The sequence below is a fragment of the Desmodus rotundus genome, chromosome 12 (genome assembly GCF_022682495.2).
Source record: "Desmodus rotundus isolate HL8 chromosome 12, HLdesRot8A.1, whole genome shotgun sequence".
Taxonomy (NCBI): Eukaryota; Metazoa; Chordata; class Mammalia; order Chiroptera; family Phyllostomidae; genus Desmodus; species Desmodus rotundus.
The window spans coordinates 61,930,509-61,951,181 of NC_071398.1; the positions used below are offsets into that span (position 1 = coordinate 61,930,509).

General features: G+C 39.7%; 1 protein-coding gene across 1 annotated transcript in view; it reads left to right on the forward strand.

Moving 5' to 3' along the window:
* RAP1A (RAP1A, member of RAS oncogene family) overlaps positions 1-20,673 on the forward strand; it is a 64,596-nt gene that overhangs the window by 30,161 nt on the left and 13,762 nt on the right. Inside the window, exons 2-3 of the mRNA XM_053914815.1 lie at positions 16,494-16,577; positions 20,502-20,570. Coding sequence (XP_053770790.1) covers positions 16,521-16,577; positions 20,502-20,570 — 126 coding nt within the window. The 5' untranslated portion in view covers positions 16,494-16,520. The remainder of the gene's footprint in view (positions 1-16,493; positions 16,578-20,501; positions 20,571-20,673) is intronic.

Here is a 20,673-nt window from a genome sequence, read left to right on the forward strand (position 1 = left end):
TATTGATAGATCCTGAGAATTGAGTGAGGCTCTGAAGTCCAAAGTCTTCCAGCCAGTAAGTGGTAGAGCCAGCACTTACGGTAGGTGTTCACAGTCCAAGTCCTGTTCTTCTCATTGCTTTTTACCGGATTTTACTACCTACTTATTTATCTATTAGTCATATATCAAGAAACTTTCTGACTTGCATTTAAAAGGAGGCCAGCCCTGACTGGTGTGGCTCTGTAGGTAGGGCATCGTCCTGCAAACAGAAGGGCCGCAGGTTTCATTGCTGGTGAGGGCACAGGCCTGGGTCGCGGGCCAGGTCCCCAGTTGGCAGGGCATGCGGGAGGCAACCGATACAGGTTTCTCTCATACATCGATGTTTCTCTGCCTCTCTTTCTCCCTCCCTTCCCCTCTCTCTAAAAATAAGTGAAATCTTAAAAAAATAGTAAAAGACCAGAATAAACCAGGTATTCATGGCACAGGGGACTTTTGTAACTTCCTTACACCAGAACTTTCTAAACCTAGTCTTTTGTTTTAATCCACTGGTACCCAGTCCTTGGCAATTATAACTGAATTACGAACTCTGAAGGGAAAATGACAAAGGAAAGTTAGATTTAACATAATTAACAAAAATTAACTCGAGCATGATAAAATAAACAATTAAAAGCAATAGGAGGGAATACCTGCAGTAATCAAAACGGTGGATGTCCTTGTTGCTAAACAGATTGGACTGATGGGGAGAAGAACTTCTTTCAAAGACAAATGTCAGAAAAGAACAGGCAATTCACAGAAGAAAAAAGATGTGACTGATAAATATTTGGAAAAGTCTAACCATGCCAGTTAATCAAAGAAAGTTAAAGTACGACCATACATTTTTGATGTATTAACAAAATAAGAACATTTAAGTTGAAATAAGAAAATTTAATTTGAAACTCTGTGCTGTGAGGGATATAGTGAAATGGGACTCACATATTCCTGATGGGAATGTAAATTGATAGAACTGCTGATTTCCGTGAAGAACCTTAAAAATATTCCTCACCAGATCTAGTGATGAGCCATCTTGAGAGTGTCACCGGCAGACGAAGATGGCAGCTCTGGTTAAGTGTGCGTGCAGACTCGCTGCAGCATTACCTGTAGTAGCAGACACCTGGGGCTGGCCAGCAAAAAGGGGAGTTGAATCGTTGTACATGTATTGTATTGTTGCATTACTTGTTGAAGAATTTTATGAAAAATTTTAACGACCTCAGAAAAAGATGGTGAGACGATGTTTGGAGAGGAAAGATGCGACTGAAAACCGCAGCACTGTCCGCTGGTGTCAGGCGTGCACGGGTCTCGAGAGTGCCCCTGCAGTAGTTCCTTCTGGACGTTTCCGGAGCAGCTCTGAAATGTCGGTGTCCCTGCTTCTGCCTAGTGTAAAAGTGAAGGAGGGAAAGACCCTCTTGGATCCAAATCCTCTTTCCCTTGTACTAACGACCCCGCCCCCCCCCCCCATTCTTTAAGCAAACTCCTCAAAAAAATTCTCTATAATGTGATTTTCAATTTCTTACCTTCCAGTCTTTGCTGAACCCAGCCAGGCTTTTGGCCCTAGGTTATGCCATTGAAATGAGCTCATCGAGTCTCCAGGGACATCCAGTGGTCAGTTCTTGCTCATCTCAACCTGTCAGCTGCATGTTAGCAGTAGATCACTTCCTCCTCTTGGAAATATGTTCTTTGTTCCAAAAAATCACACATGTGGTTTTCCCCAACTTCACTGGCTGCTGCTTCTTGTCCTCCTTCATTGGCTCTCCTGTCTGTGGGTTTTTTTGTTTTTAAGTTAATATGGTGAGTTACACTTTTTAAAAAATTATAATAGGCGTCATTATAACCATCTTTAAATGTTCAGGGGAGTTAAGTACATCCACATTTTTGTGAACCTGTTAGCACCATCCACCTCCAGAGTTTTTTCATTTTTCCAGACTGCCACTCTGTACGCATTAAAGACTAACTCGCTATTCCCCCCTTTTCCCAGTCCCTGGCAGCCCCCATTCTACTGCCTGTGAATTTGACTGTGGACTACTCTAGGTACTTTATGTAAGTGGGATCATACAGGGTTTGTCCTTTTGTGACTGGCTTGTTTCACTTACTGTCATGTTCTCAAGGTTCATCCATGTTGTAGCACATGTCGGAATTTTCCTTTTTAAGGCTGAAGAATATTCCACTGAACGTGCAGACCGCATTTTGTTTACCCGCTCATCTGCTGACAGCTACTTGCGTAGCTTCCTCTTGGGGCCTATTGTGAATAATGCTGCTGTGAACGTGGGTGTCTTTACAGATACCTCTTGTGAGTCCCTGCTTTCCATTCTCTTGGGGATACACCGGAAGTGGAACTGCTGGGTCGTGGTAAATCCACTTCACAGTCTTTCAAGAACCACCATGCTGTTTTTCACATTCCCACGGGCAGTTCGCAGTTTCTCCACATCCTCACCAGCACTTGTTGTTTTCTGCTTCCTTATTTGTTTGATTTTGTTTTGTGATAGCCATCTTAATGGATATGAGGTGATATCTAACTGTGGCTTTGACTCGCATTTCCCTAGTAATTACTGATGTTGAACATCTTTGCGTGTGTTCAAGACCATTTGTACGTTACCTTTGGATAATTGTCCCTTCGACTCAGTTTTACTCATTTTTAAATTTGTTTTGTTTTTGAGATGTAGGACTTAATTTGTATATTTAACCTCTAAGAGTTTTATGGTTTTGCTCTTTATATTTAGGTTTTGCTCCATTCTGAATTAATTTTTATATACAGTGTAAGGTAAGGGTCCAAATTAGTTCTTTTGCAGATGAATGAATATCCTGGTTTCCCAATACCATTTGCTGAAGAGACCGTCCTTTCCTCATTGAATGGCATTAGCGTGCTGGCAAATCACTTAACCACTTGTATGTAAGGGTTAGTTTCTGGGCTCTCTATTCAACAAATTTTGACATGTTGTGTTTTAATTTTTATTCTATTTGGAATACTAATTTCCCTTTTGATTTCTTCTTTGAATCATAAATTGTTTAGTTAGTTTCCCAAAATTTGGGGGTTTTCTTGATGTCTTTCTATTATTGATTTCTAAGTTAATTCCATTGAATTTAAAGGAATTCCTTTAAGTTTATTGAGATTTATAGGCTAGATTTGGGTCTGTCTTGTTAAATGTTCCATGTGCATTTGAAAATAATGTGTATTTTGTTGTTGGGTGAAGTATTCTATAAATATCAATTAGATCCAATTGACTGACTGTGAACTTTGTCCGTAACTGATTTTCTCCTTGTTGTTCTATCAGTTTTTACTTTGAGTATTTGGCACTCTGTGGTTAGGCACACCCACATTAAGGATCGGAGAATTATTGGAGGATTGACCCGTTTATCGTTGTATAATGCCTCTCTTTATCCCTGATAATTTTTATTGCTCTAAAGTCTGCTTCCTCTGAAATTAACATAGCTGTTCCAGCTTTCTTTTGATTAGTTTTCACATGGTATATCTTACTCCATCCATTTACTTTTAATCTGTCTGTTTTTATATTCAAAAGTGGGTTGCTTGTAGACAACATATATATGGTTGGATCTTTTTTTTTTTTAACCACTCCGACAGTTTCTTTTAATTTGTGTATTGAGGCTATTGATGTTTAAAGTGATTGTGGGTATAGTTGGATTAATACCTTCCATAGTTCCTGTTTTTCTATTCATTGCCTTTGTTTTTTTTTTTTTGTGGGTGATTTTTTTTTCTCCTTCTATGCTACTTCTAATACCTTCTGGTTTAAATTGAGCATTTTATATGACCTTTTCTCCTCCCCCCCTTACCATATCAGTTATACTTTTTTTTTTAGTGGTTTCCTTTGTATTTGAAATATATATTTACAGCTAATCCAAGTCCACATTAATATACCACTTCACAGGTAGTACCAGTACTTTATAGCGGATTCTTCCCATAATTCTTCCCACCAAACCCTTTAAGAGCTTGTTCTTGGATCCAGATATGCCAGCAGAAAGATCTTTCCTTTCACTCAGAGGTTGTTAATTTGGGTTCCTAGATCTCTATTTCCGTCTCTGGTTGATGGTTTTCAAAAACTGGGGACCTTTCAAGTCAGTAAGGTTCAGAATCAGTAAGTGGTATTCTGCTGGCTCCAGATTTGAAGTTCCTAATCTGACAGCGCTCTCCACTCCTGTTTTACATTACCTCTCCTCTGGTGGGCTCAAAATACCAAGTAACACTCTCCTTACAAAGCAAGGCGTTCATGTGCGTTATCTCATTTGATGTTCACAGCAACATTGCTGAACTATGTCCTTTGAAGATAACCCTCTTTCTATTTCAAATCTCAGCCCCATTCCTTACCCTCCTAACTAGTCCACATACTCCAGTTTCTCATTCTTTTGTTCCAACCTATACAGTTCTTACAATTCTTTTTTCCCCCTCAAATTCTCTGCTCAAAAACCCTTAGGTGGCTTTCCCCCTCTGGTCAGAAAGTTTCAAGCTCTTAGGATATCTCTCACACAGGGACTTTGGCCACATCCGTCCGTACTCAGGCCTTCCCCCTCCCTTTCACTGAAAATGCTCAAGCTACCTAGACTTCTTAAAATAATTTTTTCATTAGACTCTTTATTGTCCTGAATTTGTGCCTTGTTAAATGCAATTCCATGTCTGTTATAATCTCCCTCTACCTGCACCCTTTCCTCTGCCTGACCTTCAAGAAATTCATGCAAGGCATAGTGAAAAAATCTCTCTTCTTTCCATATCCCTTCATTCCTCAGTTTCCTTCCCAAGGTATTCTATGCAAGTACAAATTTCTGTATACGTGTATGAGTCAGGGCTAGTTAGTCTGATGGTTAAAGAGTACAGAGTCTGGCTTCTATTACTAGGTGTGTGGGTTGGGCAAATGACTAGTACCCACCTCATAATCTTTTTTGTGAGGATTTCTACAACAGTGCCTGGAATGTGGTAAGCTCTCGGTAAATGTATGCTGTTATTGTTGTTATATAACAAGTCATATTACATAGAAAAGAGAATGGCATTTAAAATCAAGAGAGAACCTTGGCTGATGTTGCTCAATGGATTGAGCATTGGTCTGCGAACCGAAACGTTGCAGGTTTGATTCCTGGTCAGGGCACATGCCTGGGTTGTGGGCCAGGTTCCCCAGTAGGGGGCGTGTGGGAGGCAACCAATCAAAGTTTCTCTTGCACATGGATGTTTCCCTCTCTCCCTCCCTTCCCTTCTTTCTAAAAATAAACACATAAAATCTTTCAATAAAATCAGGAGACATACAGCCTCCTAGTTAGTTTTCACTTACATCATTTAATCCAAATTAAACTTTGTATAGTTTTCTCATCTTTATAATGGGGATATAACTATACAGTTTTGATTTTGATGCACTAAAAAATATAAAGGGAAAGACCTTTATAAATGATAAAATGCTACATAAAATTTAGTTGGTATAGGTCACATCATTTACTTTCCCTCTGGGAAAAGTCCAGGCATGTCAGTTGGTTTTAAGAAGTGAAGTAGTCTTTAAAGAATAAAAATTTCAGAAATTTAGTGACAGTTATGCCATTTTGCTTTAGAAATTATTCTAAATTCATACTTTAGCAATGGCTTCTTTTTTGCATTAGTCTTATGTTTTACAATTATGATTATATAATTTATGAGGTAATGCCCTTAAGAGGATAATGTATCTATCAAGTGTCTAGAATTGATAGACTTAGCTATACCTAGGATAAAGTAGTAAACCTAATTTAGTAAACCTTATTTTTTGAGAAAAAGTATTTTTGTCAACCTAGAAAGTGTTGGTCATTGCCTATAAAATTTTCTTCATGGTTTATAAATTTTTATTTGCCTGTGATGATAACAGTTGCTGAAAAATACTCATTTTACTAAGCAGATAGTAATACAAGTAAAAAGGGTTCCCCTATGATGCACTTTCTGATGACTTACTATGTTGCTAAAATAGAATATAGGCATTTACTTTTTTTTTTTTTTTTTGACATCTCATGGATTTAAGAACACATGTCCTACCCACAGGCACAGAGTATGGGATATTTTTGGATCCTGTGAGGAAAAGTTGTAGTCAGGTTAGTAAGTGGTCGAGCAGGATTCTAGCCCGACAGGAAGCACCCGAAGTTCAGACTTTTAACCATTTCATGAGAGTGCTTGTGAGGAAAAAGAATGAGGCTGGGGGAGGGGCCCGGGTAGGGAACTTGTAGAGATGAAAACTCTAAATAAAGTTCTTAAAACTCTAGATAGGTTTAAAAATAGATTAGACTAGAGAATTTAGCGCACTGGAAGATGATCTCAAAAATAAATTAACCAAAATGAAGAGGCCGGGATGGGAAATATCTAAGCAAAAAAAGGAATTGGAGAATTGTGGCAGAAACTGCTGATTTCCCTTGTTTCATTTCTCCTAAGTAATGGATGTATTCGTTGGCTTGTTTGTTGAGCAAGCTTTACAGCTTCTGCGTGTGATAGTAAGGGTTGACTCTATGACAGACCTTTTGACAGTAAGGTTTGGCTGTATGACGAGGTTTGGCAACTTGGATGCAAGTGGAAGTGACGCATGCATAGGTTTTAACCTTACAGATGATGCCTGTAAGAGGAAAGGGGTATCCCTTCCTTCCTCTTTCCTCCTTCCCACGGCCTAGAGTGTGGGCATGGTGGTGAACTATTCTCAGCCGGGTGGAAGAGGGCAGTGCCCGAAGGACGACAGAGCAGGATGTGAGAGCTCAGCCACGTTAGCTGGCTGGGCTGCCAAACCAGCCTGCACTGTCCCTTCCATCTGGCATGAGAGGGAAAAAATTCTTGAATTTTGTTTAAAGCCACAGTAGGGCCTCTTATTACAGGAGCCTAGTCCTAAATAATAAAAGAGCACGAGAAACTAACAGTTGAGCTGAGTCCAGATGTGAAGAAAAATCAAGTAGAGATAACATTTGATGAGATCATGATTTTGAATTTTGAAAACTGTAAAAACACGAATCCTAAACAGGCTGTAAAAATCAAAACCTAAACAGTTCATGGTTAAATTCGCACATGTTCAGAGATCTTAAAAATAGCCATAGAGCAAAGACAAATTACCTCCAAAAGACCTACAATTAGGTTGACTTATTGAAAGGAAAAATTAAAACCAGAAGACAAGAGAATAATAACTACAATGTGCTGAGAATAAATAACTATTAAAACTAAAATATTTTTAAAGAGTGTAGGTAACATAAAGTTCTCTGAAAAATAAAAACTGAAAGATTTTTTACCACCAAGAGAACATCACTAAGACAGATTTACAAAGAGACACTGTAGGTAGAAGGAGAGTGATTCCTGGTGGAATGTCTGAGATATCAGTTGGAAATGAGAAAGACTAAAACTTAAATAGCCAAGCACTCAATGTAAAGCAGAAAAAGAAAGGAAAGAAATAATAGACCTAAAAGCAGAAATTAAAGTAATATAAAACAAGCCACAGTGGAGAATGCATAAAGCCAGAGTTTATTAAAAAGTCATAAAATGAACAAACCTGCTAAGATTGATGCAGAGAGAGGGGGAATGGCAAAAGTAAACAATAAAAATGAAAAAGGAGCTGTAACTACTGATGCTACAGAGGTGATTATTAGAAAAGCATACAACACACTTTTGTCTAAGGACTAATTTAAACAGTGTATTGTTTTATGTGTTGTCATAACAGCATATTAAGCCTTTTGAGACCCTTATCAAACTTGCCAGAACTTTGACTCCTGAATAAGTAAGAGGGTTGAATTGATTATCTGGCAAGTTTGGGTAGAAAATTATTTTCATGCACAAAAATTCCAGAATAAACAAGTTATACAAAAAAGGAAAGGCAATCTTGACATACTACTTTGCTTTGTGTCATTTAAGAGAGCTAAAATCCTCATCTATCATAATAGCAGTATCTAAAACTGAAAACCAAGAGATAGTAGTGTAACTGTCTTATTTAGAAATACAGGGGAAGACGTTCAAAGAAACAAGTTTGAAGTAGTTGTAGGTTAAGAAAATACAGTGAATGTTTTTTTGTTCCTAATGTTTTTATTTTTGTAATGACTGCTAATAGTGCCAATTTGCATATATTACTTTTATGTCAGTAAAGAACTAAAGCTTTTGCAGAGAAGACCAGATGATAACAGAATTTGAAACTTTAATATTTGGAAAAGAAACTAGAGTTGCTTATTGAAAAAGAGGATATGGCGGGCAGGGGCAGGGAGATAACTGTCTTCAGGTGTTTGAAGTGGTATAGACTAGAAGAGGAACTCTCTTTATTCTGCTTATCATGCAAGGGCAGAGACCCACTGTGCAGACACTACAAAGACCCAGCAGAGGGAAGAACATTCTAATATCAGATTACCCAGAAATGGAATGGATGGTTTTGTGAGGGTAGATTTGAAAGAACTAGACAGTCCATCATATCTAGAAATGTGTTTAGAGTGAGTTGCAACAAAAGAAACACACTGTAGTTCAGGCATATTCAATATTTAAAAAAAGACAAAATAAGCTATTCATACAACATGTAAGATTTGGTACCTGTAAGTTAAGTGTATTATTTTCTAAGTCTCCAACTTCTATCATTTGTGGTTTACAAAATTGTGATTTGGGGGGATTTCTTTTTACTGTATTGGGACTGATTTGTTTTTTCTTATTACTTTTGTGTACCTTTCTTTACTGTTATTTATTTTTCTTTTTTTTTTTTAAGATTTTATTTATTTTTAGAGAGGTGGTAAGGGAGGGAAAAAGGGAGGAAAATAAACATCAATGTGTGGTTGCTTCTTGTGCATCCCCCACCGGGGACCCAGCCCGCAACCCAGGCATGTGCCCTGACTGGGAGTCGAACCAGTGACCCTTTGGTTCACAGGCCAGCACTCAATCCACTGAGCCACACCAGCCAGGGCTATTTTTCATTTTCTACCTCATGTGGAATTGGTCAAGATCCCTTTGTCCATTTTTCCTGTAGTGATTTTTAGGTTGTATATAATCCAGTTGTTGACATTACATTTTTCACATTTAGATTTATATTTTTTCAACATGTATACAGAGATTGAATGTCCTTATCCTTTTCCCAAGAGAAAAACTTTAACATAACTTTACTTTTTAACTCCTCCCAAACCAAAATGTTGAGGTAATCATAGTTTTATTTCCAGATTTTTGTATGTATTTTATAGTGATAATTAGATTTCTAGCAGTAATTTTTACTGATGTATTTGCTTGCCATGATTTCTTGTTTTAGTGCCTTTCTATTTCTTGAATAAAATTCCTCTTTTTGTTGGATTATCAACTCCACTAATTTTTGATATGTATTTTTATCATTAGGTCTTACTGTTTATATTATTTATACTTGAGCTGTTTAACTTCCAATCATTCTGAGATTATGTAGTGATATTTTTGTATTGATTTCTAGTTTAATCGCATGATGGTTAAATATACATTCTGCATGATTTCAGTCCTCTGAAGTTTGCTGAGACCTGATTTGTGGCCCTGCGTGGTCTGTGCTGATACATGATCCACGTGTACTTGGGAAAAGCGTGTGATTCGCCGCTGTTGGGTGTGGTGCTCTGTATGTTTTAATTTTTTTTTCCTATCAGACATTTAATACTATATTATATTAATAAATGATATATTTGGATAGTCTGACATCAGTTCATTTTCTGTTTGTCCATCTGATCTTTGTTCCTTTATTTTTCCTTTCTTCTTCTGGTTTTAGTCATTAACCCATTCCAGAATGTAGTGGTTTAAAACAATAACATGCATTGCAACTCCAGAGGCTCTTGACTGGGGAATTAGGGAGTGGCTCAGCGGGGTGGATCTGGCCTAAGGTCTCTTGGGGGGGTTGTAGTCAGATGCTGGCTGTCTGGGATCATCTCGAAGACTCCCTTACTCATAGTTCTGGCAGGACTCCAAGAGCTGGGGCTCCTCAGGCCACTCTGTCCCTGTGGTCTCTCCAAAGTGGCAGCTCCGGGGCAGCCGCACAGCTCTGGTGCTCTTTCTAGCTTCAGAAGTCAGACCACCTCTCTTCTGCTGTTTGTTTACTCAACCCGCCCGTGTTCGGGCGGTGGGGATGTATTTTTTCTCTTCAGGAAACTTTCAGGATTTTGCCTTCACTTTTGGTGGTTTGAAATTTCAACTACAATATTTGCAGTCGTGAATCTTGATGATATGATGATGATGGTGGTGATGATGGTGATGATGATGTTGCATTCACTGAGCCCTTTAAACCTGGTGATTCCTAACTTTCTTAATTTACCTCTGGAAATGTCCTGTGATTTCTTCGGTGTTTCTGTCCCATTTCTAGACTCCCTTGCAGATAGCTGGCAGACTTGGGATTTACCGTTCTTCTTTCGTCCCTGGCCTTGGGCTCTGCGCTCTGTGGCTGGTGGGTGCAGTGCCCTGGTTCACACACCGGCTTTCCAGCCGTATCCGTTTTCCCTTCAGGCTCTGCTGGGCTTTTTTGGTGGTCATGTTTTGTGTCCTAAGTTTTCCATTGTGTCCTTCACGAATTTCTTTAAGGATATTACATTTACTTTGCAGTCTTTTGTAGGTCCTCTTAACTCAGTTTTCTTTGAATCTTGCTTTGTTGAATTTATTGCCCCTGTCAAATTGTTTTCCTCAAATTTGTGATTGTCTCCTCTGGTTGGGAACCCATGTTGGCCTCTTGTGTTTACAGGAGTTGATCTCCTTTCACGGTGGGAAGGGGTGGGAAGAGCTGTCGGACTCGTTGTGCCCGGTGGAAAGAGTGTGAGGACTGATTTATAAACTGTTGATAAGGACATTGTGTCTCATCATTTTACCTCTGTCTACATCCTCCTCCCAAAGTACTGGTCTGGAACAGAAGGAGAAGAAAGTATAAAGAAGATTGTCTCAGTGAAAAAATCATGTGACTTCATGTCACAAAAAAGTTGGACTTCCATTGCTATGTACTATGAAGAACACTTCATATTTTAGAAAGTTAAATCCTGACCATGGTTTCCATATTTACTCACCACTCCCCCCCACCCTACCCCCAGCATGTCGTGGTCAGTTGTCCGTTTTTAAATGTTCATGGCTTCTACAAATATCGAAATATAACCAACAAAGTAACTGCTTGTTAAGAAACTACCATCGTGTTTTTTAATGTAAAATTTTTTTTCTCTAAAAATTCTTGTCACAACTAAATTTTCTTTAATAGATTTTGTTTTTTAGGTTTAGTTGTAGAGAAACTATTTTGTCTTTCAATTACTTAGTTTACATAATTAAAAACAAAGTGGGATCAATTTGTGTCAAAGAATCAAGTTATGTATTACTTTGTGAAGTTTAGAAGTACTATTGCTGAAGGAAGAAGAGAAAAAATGCTATAGTGTAACTTTGGACCATAATGTTAGGTACTCAAGATTGACTTAAAATTTAAACATAGTGTAATGTTTATTCTTGTCCTCCTTATTTGTCGGGGAGTCTTAACCAGAGTGAGAAATTTCCTGGTGCTGTGTTGGGAGTTCAGGGCACAGGGATTTCCATAAAAAGGCATGAGATTTGCTCGGAAGAGCACAGTGGTTTTCTAACTTGGCGGTCGTGAGCTAGAACTAACCCCTTTAAAAAGAAAATATTAATTCACATCATTCCTTCTGGGTATTTGCGTGTGTGTGTGCTTTCTTACCTGAGCTTTGTATTTTGTATTTGCATGTGCGCATATAGATTTACCTTTGTAAGCATGGTATTTGTTACGTGTAAAAGAAATAATTTTCTGTACCTACAGTACATGTGAAAAATGACTCTGGAACTTGAATGTCATGTCACTTTACTTGAGGCACAGAGGCCGAGTGTTTTATTGTTGCAGAATGCCCAAGGTAATTTGGCCGTGCTTGAGTGCTTTCCCCAAATTTTCTTGCCCTGGGAGGCAATTTGGAGAGTATTAGGGTTACCTCTTGAAAGATACATGTCTTTGGATTAAATGAAATCATGAATTCTCGTTCATTCAACATCTCATTGAAATGACAGCAGTCCTCTGACTAAGAATCAGCTGGGGCCTGGAAAGGGAGTTTCAGGGATGTGAATCTGTCTGGGTGAAATACATGCGCTTGTGTTTAACCATCAGTATTTTTTTCCGTGGAAGTCAGAGAATCACCGGGTGCAGGTGGAGGTATTGGGTGACTAGTGTCCAGCATACACCTCTCCCACTTTACTTTTTCCTCAGGAATCTCAAACTGAATGTTTGGCAGAAAGTAGTATCTTGGTTTTAAACCTCCTTTTGTAGTTCCTATCTTTATGGGAGGCGGCTGCCAGCCACCTCATTTGTCCAAGCTAGATGTCTAGGAGTTACCGTCGACTCTTCTTCATTCACCTTAATAGTAGCCCAGGATGGGCCACACTCTCCTCTCAGCTCTCCCTGCAGGCACCGCTGTTCCCTCTTCAGCCCCATGCTGTCGCGCAGCCCTCTCTGTTCGCACTGCAGCCCTCCCCGGGGCCTCCTCCCCTGCCTTCACTTTCTCTTCAGTCCGCTTGATATATGTACTGTTACCAGCTATTTTGCTGGAGAATATATGTAACTATATTACTTTTTTTAAAGAATCACTATTTTCTCCCCATTGCTTACTAGGCATAAAGTGTAAACTCTAAATATGGCAAATGCCTCTGCAAGCATTACCCAGTCCCCATACCCAGCCTCACGTTTTAGACCTTTTAAAACCCTGTGTTCTAGCCACACTGGATCTTCTCTGTTTCATGGGTTAGAGTGCTTGCTCAAGCTGTTTCCTCTGCTTGGAGTGCCCTTCCCTACATAACCTGGAGCGTTCCTATTCAGTTGTTCACTTAGCTCTTCGTAACTTGCATTGAAAAACTGTCTTGCACTCCCCTTTGCTCCTCTACCCCTCCCCAGCCCTCTGATTGTGTCTTTGTAGTAACTTTGTTCACGTCATATGGTAGTCATTTGTTTTTTCTTCCTCTATGAGCTACTTGAGGATGGGAAACACATGCTTTCGATTTTCGTGTCCCTGGCACCTAGCATAGAACTGATGATACCCAGGAGATGCTTTCTAAGGGTTTGACTCAGAACAACCACCGTACTTGCCGTAGTGTCTGTTGCATGGTCTACTAATACATCCTTACTGTCACTTAATCAGCTCAGGTTGCTGTAACAAATTACCATAGACTGGATGGCTTAAACAGCAAGTTTCCCTTTCACAGTTCTGGAGGCTGAGAAGCCCAAGATCAAAGCTCTGGCAGATCACTTGTGTGGGGAGGACCTGCTTCCTGGCTTGTATCCTCACAAGGCGAGCACAGAGAGACACAGACTTTTTAGGTCTCGTGTAAAGGCACTAACCCCATTCATCAGGGCTCTGCCCTCATGATCCCATCTAACCCCGGTTACCTCCCAAAGGCCCCTCCTCTTAGTACCATCGAGTTAGGGGTTGGGTTTCAAGGTAAGAATTTGCAGAGGATGCATTCAGTTCATGATGCCATGAATATCATTGGCATTCTGAGAAATTTCCCTTTTTTCTCGTTGAATTTTCTTAAATTAGTTCTGTTGAGCTATAATTTACATGCAGTAAAATGTACCTATTTTAAAGGTACAGTCCAATGAGTTTTGATAAATGTATGCACGTGTGTAACCACCGCCCCAGTCAAGGTACAGGTCATCTAAGTTCCCTCGTGCACCTTTGTGGTCACCAGCCCTGCCCTATCACCACCGGTCCCAAGCAGCTTTCTGGCAGTGACTTAGTGTATCTTTTCGAGGGTTTACGCAAGTGGAACCCTACAGCAGTCACTCTTTGGGTCTGTCTGGCTTATTTTGCTTGGTGTGCTTTTGAGATCCGTCCATGTTGTTGCATCTGTCAACAGTTCATTCCTTTACGCAGATCTAGTTTCTGTCTCAGCATTTTCTTCCACGTCAAGAACTTCCTCTGCTTTCATAAGAGTATGCTGGTCAACTTTTTCCCCCCGCTTTTTTTTTTTTGGTCTGTAAAAGCTTTTACTTTCATTTTGAAGAATATATTCATTGTATTTACCATTCTAGGTTCACTACTTTTTTCTTCAAGCATTCTAAAAATGTTTCATTTTTGTGTCTTGTATAGCTTCTCAGAAAGGCTCCATATTTTCTTAAGTTTGTTCCTCTGCTGTCTAAATTCTTTCTCTTCTAACATTTTCTCTTCTTGACAGTTTTTCAGGAATTTAATTATTGTGCCTTTCACTTTTCTTTGTATTTATACTGAGGAGGGGGCTCAATGAATTTCTTGAATCTGCTGATTTATATTTCTTATCAAATTTGGGAAGTCTTTCTGATAGCTTAATGTTGTCCTGTGGTTCTCTTCTCTTATTTTTCTTCTCTTTTCTCCCTCTCCCTTCTCCTTTCGACTCCCTCTTTACCCTCCTCCTCCTCACCTTTCTTCTCTCTGCAGCTTAGTTCTCTGACATTTCCTTCTGTCGTATTTCATAGACTCTTAATCCCATCCAGAGATATCTTATTGCAGATATTAGTTTTGAACTCTAAAGTTAATTTTGGCTCTTTCCCCCATCACATCTCTTCTCGTGTTTTCCTTTAGGTCCTGAGCGTGTTTGTAATGGCAGCTTCTGAGTCCTTACTACGTTGTCTCGTTTCTGGGACTGTTAACAGTGGACTCTTTTCGCCCTGATTTCAGGTTGCATATTCTTTCTTCTTCACATGTCCACTAATTCTTTATTGGATGAAATGGACATTAGAAATTTTACAGTGTTTTTTTATATGATGGATATTTTTTCTTCTTTTAAAGAATTTTGGATTTTGTTACGACAAGCAATTGAGTTACTTATGGATTGGCTCTCTCCGTTTGAGGCTTGTGTTGAAGCTTTGTTAGGAAGCATCTAGAATATCCTCTCTAGTATGAATCTTCTGGGTTGAATTGGTTGCCTGTATTTCAACAAGGAGGACTTTCCTGGTCAGAACTCCATTATTTCCCAGTGCTCTTGGAAGTGTTCAGCTTGTAGATGCTTATTTATTCTTTATCTTACCTCATGGAGTTTCATCCTGCATACCCGGCTTAGTATTCGGCCACAGACTCAAGTGGACAGACTTCTGTGCAGATTTCTGGAATTTTCTGCATGTAACTTTCTTTCCTGGTATGCTCCTGATCTCTGCTTGAGCTCTCCTCCCTGTGCCACAGCCCGAACGGCGCCTTCCAGCAGAAAGCCGGGCCGTGGCAGGTCTCGCTTCAGTTCCTCCCCACCCACCCACCCACCCAGCGATCACAGTCCTGTACTGCTTGTTGGCCGTGTGGGACAGCGCTTGTTTTTATCTGTTTCATCTGGTAGTGCTGCGATTGTAGGATGGAAAGCTCATTCTTAGGTATTCCATCCTGACCACTGGAAATTCTTCCCTGCCTTTTTACCTTTTAGGATAAGCATGGAGATTTAAAAAATGCTTATATTTCCTTTTCTTCTCTGTAGCAATTTGGGCCTCATGGAGGATATTACTACTACCCACCGATGTAGTAAGTTTTAACAGCTTCATCCATAATCTCCCATTCGTATCCTAGTAATTTTCAAGGTAACATTTACATAGTTCAGCTATAGTACAATAATGAGAGCAAATAGTATAGAATTATTGTATCATATTTCGAGCAAATTAAACAGCATGTACATTATACTAAAGGTTATGAGTAAACTTTTTTTAAAAGTACGAAAGTTGTTTAAATGATAGCTTCATAAATAATTGAATTTATAATTGTACTTATAACTGCTAGTTTTAACCTTATTTTCTGATCAGTCTTAAAAGTGGCATGAACAGGCTAACGATTGATGCTAGTCAGAGATGACTGCGATGAGTCAGAACGCTTGGCAGTGGTCCTGGAAGTTTATGTTAACCTCTGCGTGGTTTCACTGTGTGGCCTCTCTGACTTTGCTTGGATAGTCTTAGGGGGGAAGCAGACAAAAGCAAAACCTCCTATTATTTTGTGTAACAGTTGTACATCCTTAGGCTGATCTTAGTATGTGTATTGGCCTGGCCAAAAAAGTCGGTCATGTTTTTTTCTGCACGACGGCTCTGGTAGTGCTTAGTTGTCTTCAACTTCACTCAAAAAAGTGTTGTTAGATTGTATTGTGACAATTGTCATATCAGCATGCATTTTTTAAAAAATCAAAATTGGTGAATTTTTGTGTAGCCATTTTAATAATGAAGATGGGAGAAAACGCAGTATTTTTGGCATATTGTGCTTTATTAGTTCAAGAAAGGTAACACAACTGAAACACAGAAAAAGATTTGTGCGGTGTGTGGAGAAGGTGCTGGGACTGTTTGAATGTGTCAAAAGTGATTTTCAGAGTTTCTTGGTATTCTTGACATTCTGACCAAATAATTCTCTGCTGTGGGGCTGTCTTATGCATTGGAAGGTGTTTAGCAGCACCCCTGGCCTCTCGCTACACACTAGAAGCCAATAACAGGAGATAGCCGACATAGTCAAATATCCAAATCAGTACAGTTATTGGTGAAAATGAAAAATGTGCCTTTTATTTAATGGAAAAAGATAACAGAGTTTTTGGCCAACTGAGAGTAATCTTTGGTTTTTTTCCCCAGGTTGTCAGTATTTAAACAGACCACATCATGCGTGAGTACAAGCTAGTGGTCCTTGGTTCAGGAGGCGTGGGGAAGTCTGCTCTGGTAAGTTAGCCACCTAACTATGACTAATTAGTATAATACAAGAAGAACATTGACATTTTCTTGCTTTGAAATTTCACGTCACTAAGAGAAAAGGTGGCAGTATTTCTTCATATGCTTACATCTAGCCCAGAGAGGACGGGTTCTTTTGGTAACCGTGGATGTATTGTTTTGTAATGGTGACTCATTCATGCTTTCATTTACCACATACTTACTGGCTCCTACTCTATGTCAAACACTACTGTTCCTGATTCAAAGAGGTGTGAGATTATTTCGATTTTTAAGGAACTTACATTCCAGTGGAAGAGACTGAGTATTATGGGTACCAGTGGAGTAAGTCCTACCCTACCTTTATCCCAGAGCTACATGGAACGAAGAGGTTTTCTTCCTGTGCGTGTGTATTTATAAATATTTATGGAGCTTTGACAGTGTCCGGCTCTGAGGTTCTGACAGTGAGCACACATGATCCCAGTCTCTCGTCACCTTGGACCAGATGGGATAAATGCACAATTAAACAAAGAACCACATGATTATAATTGCCAGAGACATAGTTTGAAAGAAAAGTACAGGTTGTTAAGAGAGACCCCTGTGGCAGGTGAACCTAATAGCATTTAAACCAAGAGAAAGGTCACGCTTGCTGGCGCAGGGGTTGAAAGAGGGGAAGTAGAAGGAAATGAGGTGAGAAGCAGGCAGCGCCAGATGGCTTAAAAACCATCTCAGAACTTGGAACCTACTCTTCACGATGATGAGAAGCCCTTGAAGACAGGGTTTGGGGGGAGGGCTGGCAGAACTGGGCGTGTGTTTTAAAGAGGGCGCTTGGACTGCTCTGTGGAGAGTAACTAGACAAGAGGCAGTGGATGTGGGCGCAGATTGGGAGTTAACGCAGTACCTCTTCTTCTTATTTGTGGAAGCTTACATGAGGGCCGTGGCAGTCAAGGAGAGGAAAGTAGATGTTTTGAGACTTAAATAGGAGTAGAACTGACATAACTTAGTGCTGGAGTGATGTGGGGACAAGGAGAGAAGGAGCTGTCAAGGATGACTCCCACATTTCTAATCAAGCTACCCATTTTATGGTGGACCATTGAAATAGAAGGGAAACACTGGGGAACAAGCAGATTTAGAGTGAAGGTCAAGAGTCATGTCCAATTTTATGTTTGTGAGCTGTTTGAGTAATAATATCAAATAAACAATGGATCCTCAAGATAACAGCTTAAAAGAGAGATTTTTGATAGGACTTGGGGTGTGATGAATATGTCAGTGGTGTTTAATTTCATGAGCATGTGATGTCACATCAGCACGTCTGTCTGAAATTTATCCCCCCACAAAGTTCACAAAGTGACGTACGTGGTCAGGGGTACCCACTGGGACCTTCTTCACAGTGGCAAGAGTTTGGAAACAACCTGAGTGCCTAGTTTAGTAAGTTTTTAATAGCATATTTTCAGGAGACTGCTGTAGAACTATTAAAAAGAGTGTAGCAGCTCTACATATGTAGATACGTAATGATACCCAGGATGTATTATTTAGGGAGCAAAAAGGTCCCAGACAGTGCATACTGCCATTTGTATTTCATAAACAAGGGAGGATGAGGAAGAGAGACCTAAAATGCACAGACCGCCCTCTGCAGGGTTAAGTAAGCTGCAGAGAACGGTCACTTCCTTGCGAGTGGAGTGGAGTCTCTGGGGACAGAGGTGGTAGGGAGGGTTGGTGAGTTACCATGGCATACTCTTTTGGATCTTTGGCACTTTATCCTATGTCCATGAAATTACCCTTTTGAAAATAAATAGAATAATTAAAAATAAAAATCCGTGGGAATAAGTAAGGTTGTCTGGGGAGAGGGGAGAGCTCGGGACTGGGCTCTGAGGACCTCTCAGCCTTTGAATGGTAGGTAGAGTTGAAGGGCCCCACATATATAGAAGAAAATGTTGTGTACTGGAATGTGAAGACTGTCTTTACGACTGCTCAGAAGTCAGGTCAGGCAAAGGAAAAGGATCTGGGAACGAGGAGGTGGCTGGGCTTCATAAAAGCGGCTTCAGTAAGTGATGGTGGCCTGACCCTCCTGGGGTGGGTTGAAGAGTGAGTGAAAGCTGAGGTCGTGGAACCACCCTTGTAGGGGAGGGGGACCGTGAGGGGGCAGGAGCTGGAAGGGGTGTGGAGTTAGGGGAGGTTTTCATTTTAGGTTGGGAGATGGGAGGGCATGTTAGTGGGCTGGAGGCAGTAATACAGTGGAGAGGAAAACAAGTCTGTAGGAGAAGGGAGTGATTGGTACAGAAAAGACAGCGAGCCAGGAAGGGAGCAGCGGATCCAGAGGGAAAATGAAAGAATTAAAACAACAGTCTGTATGGATGATTGAGATGTTTGTAAGAGCTGAGAGCATGAGGGTCAGAGAAGTAACCGAAGCTTGCCTTTATAAGAAAGGAGTGAGAAGTGTGGGACAGGCTTTTTTGCAAGTCCCTTGCTAACAACTGGCTTGTAAAATGACTTGGGTTCTCATACCTGCTTCTGCATGCGATTTCTTGTTTAAAGCATGTGGTGTACAGGGTCCGGCAGAAGTAACGCCTGTGTGAGTGTGGTCAGTAGGGGAATAATGTAGGTGTAATAATGTATGGTTTTAATTTGAACATGTCACCTAAAATGTCATACGGTGTGCTTGAGTGTGATATTGTTATGTTACAGAATCACATGCTTATGATTTTGTAATAAAAAGGGGCATTATTGGACCAGATCCTGTATATGTATATATATGTGTGTGGGGGTATATATATATATGTGTGTGTGTGTATATATATATATATATATATATATCCTTTGAAAAATTCCACTGTAAATTTATGAGAGAATGCATTATAGTATTATTAGGAAAACAGGTTTTTTCCTAAATCTCTGCCCTAAACCATATTGAGGACCTCTGCTCTAGTCTAAAGCATACTAGGAAGTTTTTCATATTTAAATGGTATGTAGTACTAAGAAGATGAGGTGATTATATCCTTGATAAAAATAAAGTTTTTGGTATAATATCCTGAGTTTCCTTTGAAGAACAGAAGCTTAGTAGGAGAAAGACATTAGAAGTTTTGCCATATTCAAGTTGGTCTGTTTAGCTAAAGCTAAAATCCTGTACAGAACCCTCCTCTGGGTAACTGAAGTACACATGAGCTCAGCCCCACAAACTTAACCGTGCTTTGGGCAGTGATGGACCAGATCCTGTTTCAAAGCTGTCCAGGAAGTAGTGCACAATCGTCTTCAGTGCTTCTTTTCATTGTCAAATGATAAAATACCTAGTTTCTAGTCTGTGCTTCCCGTAATCCTCGAGATAAAAGTAGATAACCTGAGAAAGATTTGTAGGCAGCGGGTTCCAGTGAAAAGCATAAAGCTTTGGAACCAGGACTGTGTACGCTGGACTCTCAGCTGGCAAGTGGGGAAAATTCCCGAGGTGAATGTGCAATTTGAATGTGATTATTATACATTGAGTAAATTCAATACATTTTAATTCCCTTTCCCCCCAAATTCAAAAGACTGGTTAAAGACTTTAAAATTTAGAACCTTTTGTCTGTCTCCTTTAAGACCGTGAGATAAAAGTTACTATAGATACAGAGAAGAGTAATAGGAGTTTACTGATAATTTCCATTTTTTAATAAATTAGAATGTATCATTGTATCTTGTATTTTAAAACTCAGTATAGTAATTAATAGTGTAATGCCAGCAGCAGCATTGCTGATGGTTTTTAACGTGACCCCCCCCTTTCATCATCAGCATGATCTTGTTTATCAGTGTGGCCTCGTATTGAAAAATACCGATGTTTCACGTTTGCGTATTTACCCAGAATTTTCACTCAGTGTTATTTCGTCTTGACCACATTGTGAGGTTAAGTAACATATAGGTGTTGGTTTTTCTTTTAGGTCCTTAACTATTTTCTGCCTTTTTTTTTTTTAGACAGTTCAGTTTGTTCAGGGAATTTTTGTTGAAAAATATGACCCAACGATAGAAGACTCCTACAGAAAGGTAAAATGTCAAACTTGTATGCGTGCCTATGCTTACAAGTAGTTCCTTAAGACTTTAAAACTTCATCCACGGAATTGCTTCTTAAAAATAGTTTTGAGAAATG